This window comes from Balaenoptera physalus (assembly GCF_965194825.1).
Source record: "Balaenoptera physalus genome assembly, chromosome: 2".
Lineage (NCBI taxonomy): Eukaryota > Metazoa > Chordata > Mammalia > Artiodactyla > Balaenopteridae > Balaenoptera > Balaenoptera physalus.
The window spans coordinates 99242776-99256247 of NC_138883.1; the positions used below are offsets into that span (position 1 = coordinate 99242776).

Genomic DNA, 13472 nt, shown 5'->3' on the forward strand with positions numbered 1-13472 from the left:
TGCAATATACTATATCAAGTTACCAACCCTGCATACCCAAAAGTTTATCATACCTGCCTTCTGATTCCACCCAAGGCTGTGGTTGGGATACTTTCTTGCAGAAAATAGCAAGGAAGAATTTGGTGCATGCATCACAAATATATGTATGTTTGTTTATAAACAATATACATGCTATTAGTATATCCACATTAAGTCCACTCTAAAATGTACACAAAAATTAAAATTTCAAAAGGAGGACATTAACACGCACGCACACACACACACACACACACACACACACGACAATGCCATTTACATCTTATTTGCTTAAGCTTGCATTATTAGAATTATCTTCAATCTGTAGTTTCTTGGCAGGAAATATTGCTCATTTTCTGAGAGTTAGTTTAGTTAATACTAGAAAATAAAATCTGTAGATCATCTAAGCAGGGACATTTGAAACTGAACATAGCAGAGGCAGCCTTCTCTGAAGTGAGTCTTCTACTCTCCTTCAGCATACCTGGAATATCCTATGTGACACTACACTAACCGACATAGGTTTCAAATCAGGATACCAGGGTCAATCTTTGTATCAAGGATATTTTTGTTTGAAAAAATGCAAGTATAGATTTTCATTATCTCACTCCTCCATATCCAATTCGTCAGCAAACACTGTCAGCTATACCTTCAAATGCATTCAAAATCTGATCACTTCTCATCTTCTCCATCCAAGCCACCATATTTGTTCCAAGCTGCCATCATCTGCATTAGCATTATATGGCCTCCCAACTGGTCTTCCAGCTTCTGTCCAGGGCCCTGAACTTCAGGCAATGAGATCCCATTAAAATATGTGCCCTTTGTCTGCTCAAATATTTTCCCATCTCACTCAGAGAGAAAGCCTAGGACCTCACTCTGATACACAAGGCATTCTATGACGATCCCTCATTACTTCTCTACTCCTTGCTCACTCGCCTTACACAGATCTTTCCTAAATGACTTCTGTGGCTATAAAGAAGAATGCATTGGCCTTCTCACTTAGCCTTAAGACTAAGGTGGAGGTGGAAGATGCATTTACCATAACTAAAGATGGTCAAGAAAGAGTTTCCCTATAAGGTAGTCAGACACTATGTTTCAAAGCCTTTCTACAACTAGACAGATTTCCTTCTGAGAAATTCAGCAGGCAGATGAAGACTGTCCCAAGCCAGTCCTTCTACTGATGGCCACCAGGACCACAAAACTTTTCTGTTGAATATGTTTATTTACTACAAAATAATGGTTTTACTTAAAGAGGACATTTTCATCATTTAATTTTGCAGATAAGACTTTGAAAATTGTACACATAATAAAGATTATTTGCAGTACCCATATCTGATGCATCATCTTCACAACCACACAGTTTAACGTGAATTTAAATTCAGCCAGTAATTCTAAGGTGACAGTTTTATCTACAAAGCCACCATTTGTATTTCAAGCAATTTGTTTAATGGAACAACTTAGAATACTTGTTTAAACTGATCCAAATAACATTAAAAAAAAAAAGTTAAAGGAAATAACTTTCAAATGCATTTTAATAATAGAAACCACTGCTGTTTTTTAAAGCAATGAATCTTAGCCCTAAATGTGAGTGTTAATTACACAATTTCTTATTAAAGAGATTCAAGGAAGATAGCAATGCAATCGTTATAAAAATGTAAACTCAGATAAAATCCACCACTCTCCCATAAAATACTGATTCACAAATATTAAGACCTCAAATAAAATACATGCTGTGAAATGTAACAAGTGAAAACACTGAAAAATAAGATACAAAATTATAAAGTTCAAACATATATTATGCTTCCATTCTCACTTTACTGATTTCCACCTCATGTACAAACAGTTCAAGAAACCTGGTGATTTTCCTTATTAAAAGGGCTGAGATGGCAATGATTGAACACTCTGCATTTTCTTTGTTAATAGAAAGTATGATTTATGAGAAAGGAATACAAATCTAAGAAAACCACTCAATAAATTATTCAATTTTCAGATCAAGCTGATTTAGAGCAAATTTCCTTCATGCTGCCAGTATGGGAAATGTACCTTATTGGATAAGAACGCAGTGTTTAAAAGAATATCTGGGCTTGTTTCCTTGTTTTTAGTAATTTTGTGACTGTAGACAAGGCACATACCTCCTGTAAGTCCAGTTTATTCATTTAAAAAATGGAATAATAATAGGAAGCATGTCTCAAAGTGCAAGTTGTGCAACACCAGTGGCTTTCAAGATAGCTAGTACAGTGATGAACTTTTTTTGAAATATTATTTATTTTTATGTGTATGAGAAAGATACATAATTAGTATGTCAACCTAAACATATACAGAGACTTATGTCAGGAAAAGCCTAGGTAGCACCATGGGAATCTCTCTTTCTCAGAGAGTAGTTCTTTTCAGCTGTACTTTGTGACTTCAATTCCATGAACATGGACATTTTTTTTAAAAACTGTAAAACTGTTTACACAGACAACTCAAATATTGGAAACAGAGCCTTAGGGTTCATGTGGATCATGTGAAAATAAAAGGAAAAAGTGAGCTAGCATTCCTAAATTACTTAGCGTACTGTTAGAGCATATTAAGAATGTAATAACTTTTGTTGTTGTTAATATTATTTTTTCCTTATGACTATTATTGTCATATTACCATAATGCTAATAAACCAAACATAATCTACCCTGGCATAAAAGAAGTTTATGAGTATCTGTACAAAAAAAATCATCTATTACTTTCCAAATGATTTACAAATAAGATGAATCAAGAAAGAATAAAAGAAATTAGAAAAAAAAAGATGGGGGAATGGGGAGCTCACAGAGGAAAAATGAACAAGGACCTGATAAAATCAAACAACATAAACCATTTATCATAAGAATATTTGATAAAATGATGTATGTTGCAGTGACACTGGGGTTAAGTAAATCTCCTGACAACATTTGAAGAATAATCATATCTGGTGAATAGCACATACACCATCTTCTTAACCTTTAAATCAGGACATTTGAAGTAAATAAAATAGCTTTTTGCTTATTTATTTTTAAAAATTTCATGAAGTAATGCAGTATATACCACTAATAAAGGTCTAAAACTTTTCTTATAATTTTACTTAGTTCCTCTGAATAGTTTAAAAAATAGTTTTTTCCAAAAGGGGAAAAAATGGCAATGTTAATATCCAATATAATATTGCTTGGAAATTTTCCTCTTCAATGCTTATCTGCTTCCTATTTAATTGCAATTGTAATTAATATTTTCCTACAGGGAATATTTCCCAGGAAAATATATGCTCATTATTTTGTGAATATATTTATTTTAAATAAAATATTCTAAATTTCATCCACCAACATATAAAGTAGCTTTAATACTTTTGTGTTCCAATTCTTATCACAAGTTAACCCTAAATTTTCTTTTAACATTGGCAAAGGACCACTCAATAATGATCAAAAGATAGATAATATTTATTAAGATCCAGATTTTTTAGTCATAGTAAGACTCAGTTCCATAGAGTAAATAGTTCTTATATCCGAGAACTAACTGGGGACAGAACAGGGCCCAATCTGGTGAAACTTCAAATAATGGGTAAGTCATGTGATAGCAAAACTCATAAAAAGTTTCACCTTGATAGCCTACCATGAATTTCTCACCCAGAAATGAGGACTATGGGCCAATGGATAAGTTAGACACTAAAGTTTATTCAGCTCAATATAAAAAAAAAAAAAAACCCAATCCAAAAATGGGCAGAAGACCTAAATAGACATTTCTCCAAAGAAGATATACAGATTGCCAACAAACACATGAAAGAATGCTCAACAGCATTAATCATTAGAGAAATGAAAATCAGAAATACAATGAGATATCATCTCACACCGGTCAGAATGGCCATCATCAAAAAATCTACAAACAATAAATGCTGGACAGGGTGTGGAGAAAAGGGAACCCTCTTGCACTGTTGGTGGGAATGTAAATTGATACAGCCACTATGGGGAACAGTATGGAGGTTCCTTAAAAAACTAAAAATAGAACTACCATATGACCCAGCAATCCCACTACTGGGCAAATACCCTGAGAAAACCGTAATTCAAAAAGACACATGCACCCCAATGTTCATAGCACTATTTACAATAGCCAGGACATGGAAGCAACCTCAGCGTCCATTGACAGATGAATGGATAAAGAAGATGTGGCACATATATACAATGGAATATTATTCAGCCATAAAAAGAAACGAAACTGAGTTATTTGTAGTGAGGTGGATGGACCTAGAGTCTGTCATACAGAGTGAAGTAAGTCAGAAAGAGAAAAACAAATACCATATGCTAACACATATATATGGAATCTAAAAAAAAAATGGTCATGAAGAACCTAGGGGCAAGATGGGAATAAAGACACAGACCTACTAGAGAATGGACTTGAGGATACAGGGAGGGGGAAGAGTAAGATGGGACAAAGTGAGAGAGTGGCGTGGACATATATACACGACCAAACGTAAAATAGATAGCTAGTGGGAAGCAGCCACATAGCACAGGGAGATCAGCTCGGTGCTTTGTGACCACCTAGAGGGGTGGGATAGGGAGGGTGGGAGGGAGGTAGACACAAGAGGGAAGAGATATGGGGACATATGTATATGTATAACTGATTCACTTTGTTATAAAGCAGAAACTAACACAGCATTGTAAAGCAATTATACTCCCATAAAGATGTTAAAAATAAATAAATAAAGTTTATGGATAAGGCACAGAAATACCAACTAATGAGAGTTAACACATGATGAACACACTAGCTGTCTTTGGAGAGTTGGAAGAAACCTACTAAATGACACTACAGGTGCCTCTCCAAATGAATAAAGAACACAAATATAGTCATTGAAAATTAATTTAAAAAGGAATTTTTCTACTTCTTGCTTGAAAGGTGTAATACAACTACAATTTTGTGATATGATCAAAAAGAAGTGTCTTAAAGTGGGTGAATTTGCCAGATAATTAAAGCTAATTTCTTGACAACAAGTAAACAAATGACTTGAAATTGCTATTGAGTTTTAACAAATTACTTATTGAATTTACCAGCCTTGCTGACTGTGTTGGCATTAGGAAATATTCTATCTATTTTGATCTTTGGCCTTTACTGAAAAAGCCTTTTCCTGCTGCATATACTCTCTCACTACATAATGCTCTCTAGTCAGTAATCTTATAAAAATAATAAGAAATAAATATAATGCATTTTTAAGAATGACACCCGTTTTAAGAGTTAACATTTTAAATACAGCAACATTTCTCTGAGTCCCAAATAAAAATCTCTTTCAACCTGAAATATGTAAATTTGTAACATGTTTTCCTGACAAATATATATATTTAATCATATTATAAATTCATTTGTTCATCAAAACCTTACTAATGAAGTTGAAAATCAAATTTTTGCTTATTTTTTTTTTACTGTTTTTTAATTTTCATTTTTAAGTCACAACTAACAGGCTGAAAAATCAGATGACATTTTACAGCAGAAATTTAGATTCACTTGCTAGTCAAAACCATAAACACTATGATTATAAAGTTACAATGATAAAATTTGTTATAGAAAGAATCAAGTGGTCCAACTGTAAAGCAGTGCAATTTTAGTTTGTAGTACATTTCTTACTCTCAGAAAAGAAAAAAAAAATGGCACATGGCACATGGCTATTATCAAATGAAAACAAATTTAGGACCCATTATTATCAGGGTATCCTTATAATGTATGTCCCATTAAGCTATTACTGTTAGTTCTGTTTTCATTTTTACTGACTTAACTTTAAAACATTTTAATAAATTACATAAATTTTGTTCTGTAAAGAATTTATTAATTATAATAGAATTTAGAATTAGAAACTTGATAATTATGAGGAAATTGATAGCAGAAAAGGTCAGAAACAGGGCACTTGGCTTGGTTTTTGCAGAAATGATACATTGTGAACTCATTCTCAAAATGTTCTGAGTAGTAGAAAAAGTTCTGATGAAAGAGCATACCAATAAATGTTGCACTTACTTTGCAAAGGCACAGTGTCTGTAATACACTGTAACTCTGGCTCCTTGGCCCATTCCATCTTTGGCAGGATCTGCATCATCTTATAGTCACCATTCTCTGCCACCGACACTGGTTCACTGTTGACTGGTGTCTTTCTAAAGGTTTTCATGTGCTGTTGAACTTCCGCCAAAAGAACAGCTTGTATTGCTTCAGTTACCTGTAAAGTTTTCTTATTTTTAATGAATTATTTTTAGTGTTATCACAAATGCGTGGAGTCTTATGTAAAACCCAAAGTCTAGAATTTTGATTTGAATAAGTCTCACATAAATTGGAATGCTCCATTCCACTAAAATTACCATCTGAAACAATTGAAATGCAGTTACTGAAAACTGGCACCCAAATCATCATACTGTTCTTTTAAAAAAACCTCAAGAGGGCTTCCTTGGTGGCGCAGTAGTTGGGAATCTGCCTGCCAATGCAGGGGACACGGGTTCGAGCCCTGGTCTGGGAAGATCCCACATGCCGCGGAGCAATTAGGCCCGTGAGCCACAACTACTGAGCCTGTGCGTCTGGAGCCTGTGCTCCGCAACAAGGGAGGCCGCGATAGTGAGAGGCCTGCGCATCGCAATGAAGAGTGGCCCCCACTTGCCGCAACTAGAGAAAGCCCTCACACAGAAACGAAGACCCAACACAGCCAAAATTAAATAATAATAAATATTTTTAAAAAAATTAAAAAAGTAAAAAAAAACTCAAGAGAATGTAAAAGGAAAGTTTAAAGGGAGTTCTCAATTCTTTCTCATAAAATATTTTCATTTATACCAGAAGATAAAGAAAATTTTAATATATCACATTGCTCTGAAAGACAGGTTTAGTTCCTCAGTGTCTAGCTCTAAAACACGATTTAGCTAAAATCCCTTGATTTAAACTAGGTTTAATACAGAAAGTTAAAGACAAGACTTTAATAGTAAATCTCGCTGAACTGTGTGTATGTGTATATGGTTTTACATGGCTTAAAATACTGCAAAGCCTGCCTTCTGATTATTGTACCTACCCAGTCAAGGACCTGTGGTTGAGGGAAGGGGAAGGGAGATATTTAGCACAGGGCACCTAATCCAATATGTTCATTTTTAAAATGAAGAACCTGGGATGTGACATCCCAAGTTCCACACAGACCTGGTGGACAGGCCTTCTAACCCCTGATTCTATGTCCTTAGTAGTATATGTCCTCCCAAGGTTCTATACCCTTACATCTCAGTAAAAAGCCAGTGACAGTACCTTAGCCCCTTCCTGGTAAGAGATGAGGTAAGGTCCAGAAGTTAGGTAGAGTTCAAGGAAAGCCAAGACCTGAATTGGTGAGAGAAAAGGAAGGGCACTGCTGATCTAGATGAACTTAGGACACCTTGCCAATATCTTCCCCTGGCTGATAGTTAAACCTTTAACATAGCCACATCCCAATGCCTACTCTTTTCCCTTCAAAAGCCTGTCCTCTGTCACGATGACTCATGTTCCATAATTGCCATCATCCCCTCTGCCTTATTCCCAGTCTACCCATAGGATGCCTAGAGCTAGGGCTTTGGGACAACACCACTGAGACTGGTGATCGAGAGATGCTAATGCCCAAAACAGAGTAGGTATTCATTTAAATATTTATTTAGTCCCTTTTATGTGTCTTGGTAGCATGTGAGACCTTTAGGTTCCAGGGACACTTGAGAGTTTTTGCTGATGGCAGATGCTAGGTGAACTACAGGAGTAGAAGGAACTGGGTTCTAAACTCTATTCTAGAGTTTTAAATATAGGGAGCTTCCTGAAAGTATCAGAGGAGCTGCTTGATCACTGATCATCCCCCTGTTCTTGTCCAGTCAAATGCTTGGTTGGGTCGTGAAAAAAGGCTAATGAACGATATGATTTTCCTATTGCATACCAAATCTATTAACATTGTAGTACTGCCTGTCACAATACAGGTACATAATGCTTACATCATGTGAGGAGGTACTCAACACTGTGAAAGCTGTTGCATACCATGAACACAACGTATAATTCTACACATCATGATACTGATGAGTCATGCTTATTAATATCTACCATATGCTGAGATACATTGTATATTAACTATTAGCTATGATATCTGTTAACATATACTATTCTATATCACAATAAGTGAATCATGCTTATCATGTAGATATTATGATGGGACAACCTGTATTAATTATTCATGGACAATTTTACAACACCAAATTTATGTCATTTTAATTTTGCCACACATTTATTTGATAGCACTGCTTCCAAGACATGAATGGTGTGGTATACAGAGCTCTTAACCTGACATGAGAAGGTCCAAGTTCCTGATCTGACTATGACAGTTACTACAAATGTAACTTTTGACAAGTCACGTACTTCTCTGGGACTTCATGTCCATACTTATAAAACAGTCTGTGATGCTGAGAGAGGCTAGGATGAGAGCTTTCAATCACAGAAAGCTGTATGGAACTTGCTTCTGTTCATACCTATAAAAATCAGGAAGATATTAGAGGATATCCTCAGAACTGTAGTACATCCAGACTATGGTCTATCCCTCAGAATGGGCAGTTTGGCCATATGCTCCCATGGGATTATGGATGCCCTCTCACAACTGTGATTTAGAAAGTCTTCTATCCACTAGATATAATATTCTCTAACAACTTGGATCAATATTCTTTCTTAAAAAAATACAAGGATTTATGAAGCTTCAATTAACATTTCTAATTATTAGATTTATATATCATGACCATATTTTTTTTACCTGTTAAATTTTGAAACTTTTTGACATATTTGTCACTACAAATGCATATTGCAGTAATAATCAATATGAGTATCATTAAAAAGCAAGATGAAGCAGAAACAGCAGAATAAAACATATTAACCACAATGAGCAGGATACTCAGAGCCACAAAACTTAAAAGTGAATACAGAATGGCACGTACCCAATTGGAAACAAACTCAAAATATACGCTTTGTGCTCAGTGTGAAGTCAATACACAGAGAAATGGTACAACTTATATAAGCATATAATAATGTTACAGTATCTGGTATACAGTGAGCACTAAAACCATGCTAATGGAATTGAAATAGATATTGTATACTTTAAAAATATATACTATGGAAAGTAAAATTTAATGATAGTTTCTGACGGTCAATACTTAAGTGTCTCTAGCATATAAACAGAGTAGATAAATTTTGTAGATAGGAGGTAGGCATAGAATTTTTCCCAACAAAATATAGAATCTGTAGACATTATTTTATATAACTTTGTGATGTTAATACTGAGCTAAAATTGAAAGCACTATGGCTATAAAGCTGTCTTCCAAATGCATATACAGTTTTCCTGAAAAGACAGATATGCAAAGCATTACACGCTTATGAAGGAATGTGCAGATTTAAAATAAGGTTTAAAAATCCATTGGTTGGGAAAAGAGAGCCACATCTGGGCCATATACTTTTTACTAGAAGTATTAGTATGCCATAGCAAGCTAAAAATGTTAATGGTTTTCTACCAACACCTTGAAACAGCAAAGTATTGTAAAATAGTACAGAGCATTATAAAGACTCTTAAGGGCCCCCGTGGCCTACTTGTGGTTTCAATGTCCAGATTTTCTGGTATAAAAGCATTTTCCCAACACTCAGGCTCACACGAGCCTTTCATGTCTTGCATCATCTCCTGGAAAAGCAATACTTCTCTCAGGAGGCCTGGATGTCATGATTTCACCCACTGGTGTTAGATTATAAAATCCAAAGAACGTTAGTGCTGCTTCAGAAACATGCAAGTTAGGAACCCCAAAACCTGCTGTTGCTTCTCCAGCACTTATTTCTATGTTGTGTATATTTCATGTGTGAGAAACAAAAAACAATCTCCAGACAAACTCATTCATCTGCAAAATTAACTCATCCTTACCCATTCCCTTAAAGGTACGCCCCCTTCAATTTCTGAAGTAGGATTATGCTCTTTTTTACAAAATCATTCCATTACCACCTAGTGTTCCTAAAATACATTAAAAAGCAGATTCAAGTTAACATGATTTGACTAACTGCTTAAATGAACAGCTTTATAAGGAATTTGAGGATTGGTTAATGAAGCATTTATATGGATACTTGCAAGAGCCTCTGTTTTTCCTGAGGGCCCCAGGAATTCTCATTCTCACTTTACACATGAGTAAAATAAATAATCAACAAGTTAAACCTATCTTCCAGAGTCATTCATCAGGTTAGTGGCAGAAATGGGAGGAGAATTTTGAAGCTTAAACTTCATACAGAGTGAGTAATAAATGCTCTAGTAATATTTGTCCTGCTGCCAGCATTTTACACAAGGTCATAGAATCATAGAACCCTAAGTTCCATTAGTCCAAACATATCCAAACCACATTAAAATTTATTTTAAGGTCAAATGAACAACTACAAAAGATCTTTAATTAGAGAAACTCAGGATAAATGTTTTATCGAATTCTTTTTTCCTTAAGAATTGTTTTCCCTGTTGAGAAATTCTTTGGCTACTGGGGAAAAAAAAAAAATCCCACCTTTAATAGAGACTCTTTTAGGGTGACTGTAAATATGCTGGTAAAGTCAACATATACTAATATTTATTTGATTATCACAGATGCTTTTTGCATAGCTATTCAGTCATTCATTAAATATATATTGACTGTCTACTGCCACTGGTGAAAGGGGTGAGTGAGACAGGCAAAGTCCCTGCTCTCAGCAAGCTTCTGTTACAGTGAGAAGACAGAAGGTAAGCAAGCAAAAAAAGCAAATGGTATAATCTCCACTAAAAGCAAACACAACAAAGAAAATAAAACTGGATAATGTGATGGTAACTGGAGCATGGGGCAGCAAGGTATGGTGACAATATTAGGTGGAGTGATCAGGGAAGACTTCTCTGAGGAGTTGGCTTTGAGCAAAGACCCAAATGATGAATGGAAAAAATGAGAATTCCAGCCTGAGAGAATAGTAAGGTCCGGAGGTGGAAGTGAGCTTTGTATGTTCTGGAAATTACAAGCAGATCAACGTGGCTAGTGAGAATGGGGGAGAATGATGAAGAAAGAGGTTAGGCGAGGGGCAAATCATGTAGGCCATGGCTTTAATAACCATCCCAACTGTGTTTATTTGGTTTTATGGTGTCAGCCCCCATAATTTGTTCTGAGTTGACTTTCTTTGTTTTCCTGTAACCAAAATTAACCATTTGTAATTGGAGTTATTGCTCTTCTTATCTTGCAAATTTGACATTTATTAAGCCCATGAAGAATAAAGTTCCAATAAATATTCATCTAATCAATGCACAGATATTTATTGTACAATGTTCAAAGCTATCCACAAAAAAATTCTTGAAAGAAGAAGAAAGACTTAAATTGGACATTGAGGAAACCAGCTCTCTATATCAGCTCACAGATGAAAAGGATAGAAAAATGATTTCTAATTATACCTACCAAATTCTCAAGCCTAGGGACTTTTATATCCAATTTTGAAATCAAATAATAGACATTTCTGCCACCACCTGAAACCTCAGTGGGCAATAAGTTACCTGTAACAAGATAAACATCCCTTCCTCGGCCCCCTCTATTCATGCCCCTTAACTTGGTGTATCCTTGAATGTTATTTTCCACTTTTCCCTCATTATTAGTCTCTGCGTTAGTCTTATTAAATGAAATACCCTGGAAGAAAATATGTGAGGACAAGAGTACCTACTCACGTATACTCTCAGGTAAAGGGGAGTATGAATGAACCACAGCAGCAAGGAACTCTTCCAATAACTTCAAGAACATGAACCGTATCATACCTGGACAGACTGGTCTTTCCAACAGGAAATTAGCTTCAAAAGTGAAACGTCGGCTTCAGGTAGATGGGATTCACTCTTACCTAGAAATATATGGAACACATTTATATCTTCAGAGTATTAAACATGGATGCAGCCCAATGATCTTCAACCCTGGCTGCACATTAGAATCACCTAGGGAAACTTTTATTTTGCCACAAACACCGATGCCCAGGTTCAATCTTCCAGTGATTCTGGTTTAATAGGTCCCTGGGTGAGGGTGGGAGGCATTAATACTTTTTAAAAGTATCTCAGATGATTTTCATATATAGCCAGAGTCAAGAAACATTAATTAACTTATATATATATATATATATATATATATATATATATATATATATATATATATATATATTTCTAACAATTATACTAATACACATTCACATCAAATCAAATTCATCTTTATACCTTAAACCCATTTCTGTACCTTTTTGCCAACAAAATGCAATGACCAACATTCCCCCCAAAACAGATCACTGAATTTTACAACTCCTTCCTCATACAAATAATTCCTGAAATTCTACCTTGCCATGAATCAGTATCTATCACACAGAAAATCCAATAAGAGACTTCCTTTGATTCATCCTTACCGAGCTATACTAATCTGATCAATAGGTATAGCACTTATGTTTTAATTTGACTCATTTTGTTATGTATTGTTTCTTTTTAAGTTTGCCCTTTTAAATGTCCTTTCTATCTATTTGCCCTAATGTTCAGTGTGAACTTTTAAGAGTGAGCTATGGCTTGGTTTATTTAAATTGATCCATAGAGTGTCCGACAGTTCCCTACATGGAAAAGCACTTAATAAGTGCCCTTTCATTAATTGAAAATGAACATATTATCATCCAAATGAAAAAATCAATGAATTAAGGCTTTCTGATGGCTAAAGTATATTATCTAGGTGCCAGATCCAGGAGCGAGATAAGGAAGAGTGATGCAGGCTTGCGCTGGAGGGAAAATTGCTATAATTGTCTATTTAAATTAATGTATTAATGTATGTTTGAAATCCTGGATCAACTATTTAAATTAGTATTAGTCCAAGATGCTTTTCATTGAATTACCATTTTATATATTAATAGATATGTGTGTGTGTGTATATATATATCTCACATTAGTGGTCAAGGGAAATGTAATAGAAAGTATTGATATAATGTAAACTGAGAATATGAAGGAAATATATAAGAAACTTCTGCTCATTAATATCATCATTTTCTCCTGATGGAACCTATGATGTGAATTTGAAATGCCCAAGAACAGTACATAAAAGATGTGATATGATACAACACTATGAGTTTGAAGTCGTATTTTCCATTTCTTCATGAGCACAGCAGGTAACAGAGCATTTTCTTTTGATCGCTTTCCTTTCTCCCTCTCTCACTTTGTTGACCTTGTGATTCCACCATCAAAGCTAAGTATCGGTCTCAACCGTAACTACTTACTGGCATCACGGGGTACTTCACAGCACACTTTAATGTGATGTTAAAATTTTAATATGAGATGGAAATGAGAGCCAACTTTTCTTGGCAATAACAGTGAGTTAAAGAATTAATTATAACTTCAGGGGGAAAGATAAAAAGAAAACATCCCAGGCTTCCTCAGGCTTGGACTTTATAGAATTAATAGCATGAAGTGAATCCCTCCTT

General features: G+C 35.0%; 1 protein-coding gene and 1 long non-coding RNA gene across 6 annotated transcripts in view; one reads left to right on the plus strand and one right to left on the minus strand.

Annotated features, from left to right (window-relative positions):
* The window catches only part of LOC309654339, a 1078238-nt gene that overhangs the window by 931634 nt on the left and 133132 nt on the right, over nucleotides 1-13472 (plus strand). The window lies entirely within an intron of this gene.
* WDR72 (WD repeat domain 72) overlaps nucleotides 1-13472 on the minus strand; it is a 193288-nt gene that overhangs the window by 68625 nt on the left and 111191 nt on the right. For all 5 annotated transcript variants that reach the window (XM_082445137.1, XM_082445136.1, XM_082445138.1 and 2 more), the window contains 2 exons: nucleotides 11794-11873; nucleotides 6012-6207 (listed from right to left, as the gene is read on the minus strand). In XM_082445137.1, coding sequence (XP_082301263.1) covers nucleotides 6012-6207; nucleotides 11794-11873 — 276 coding nt within the window. The remainder of the gene's footprint in view (nucleotides 1-6011; nucleotides 6208-11793; nucleotides 11874-13472) is intronic.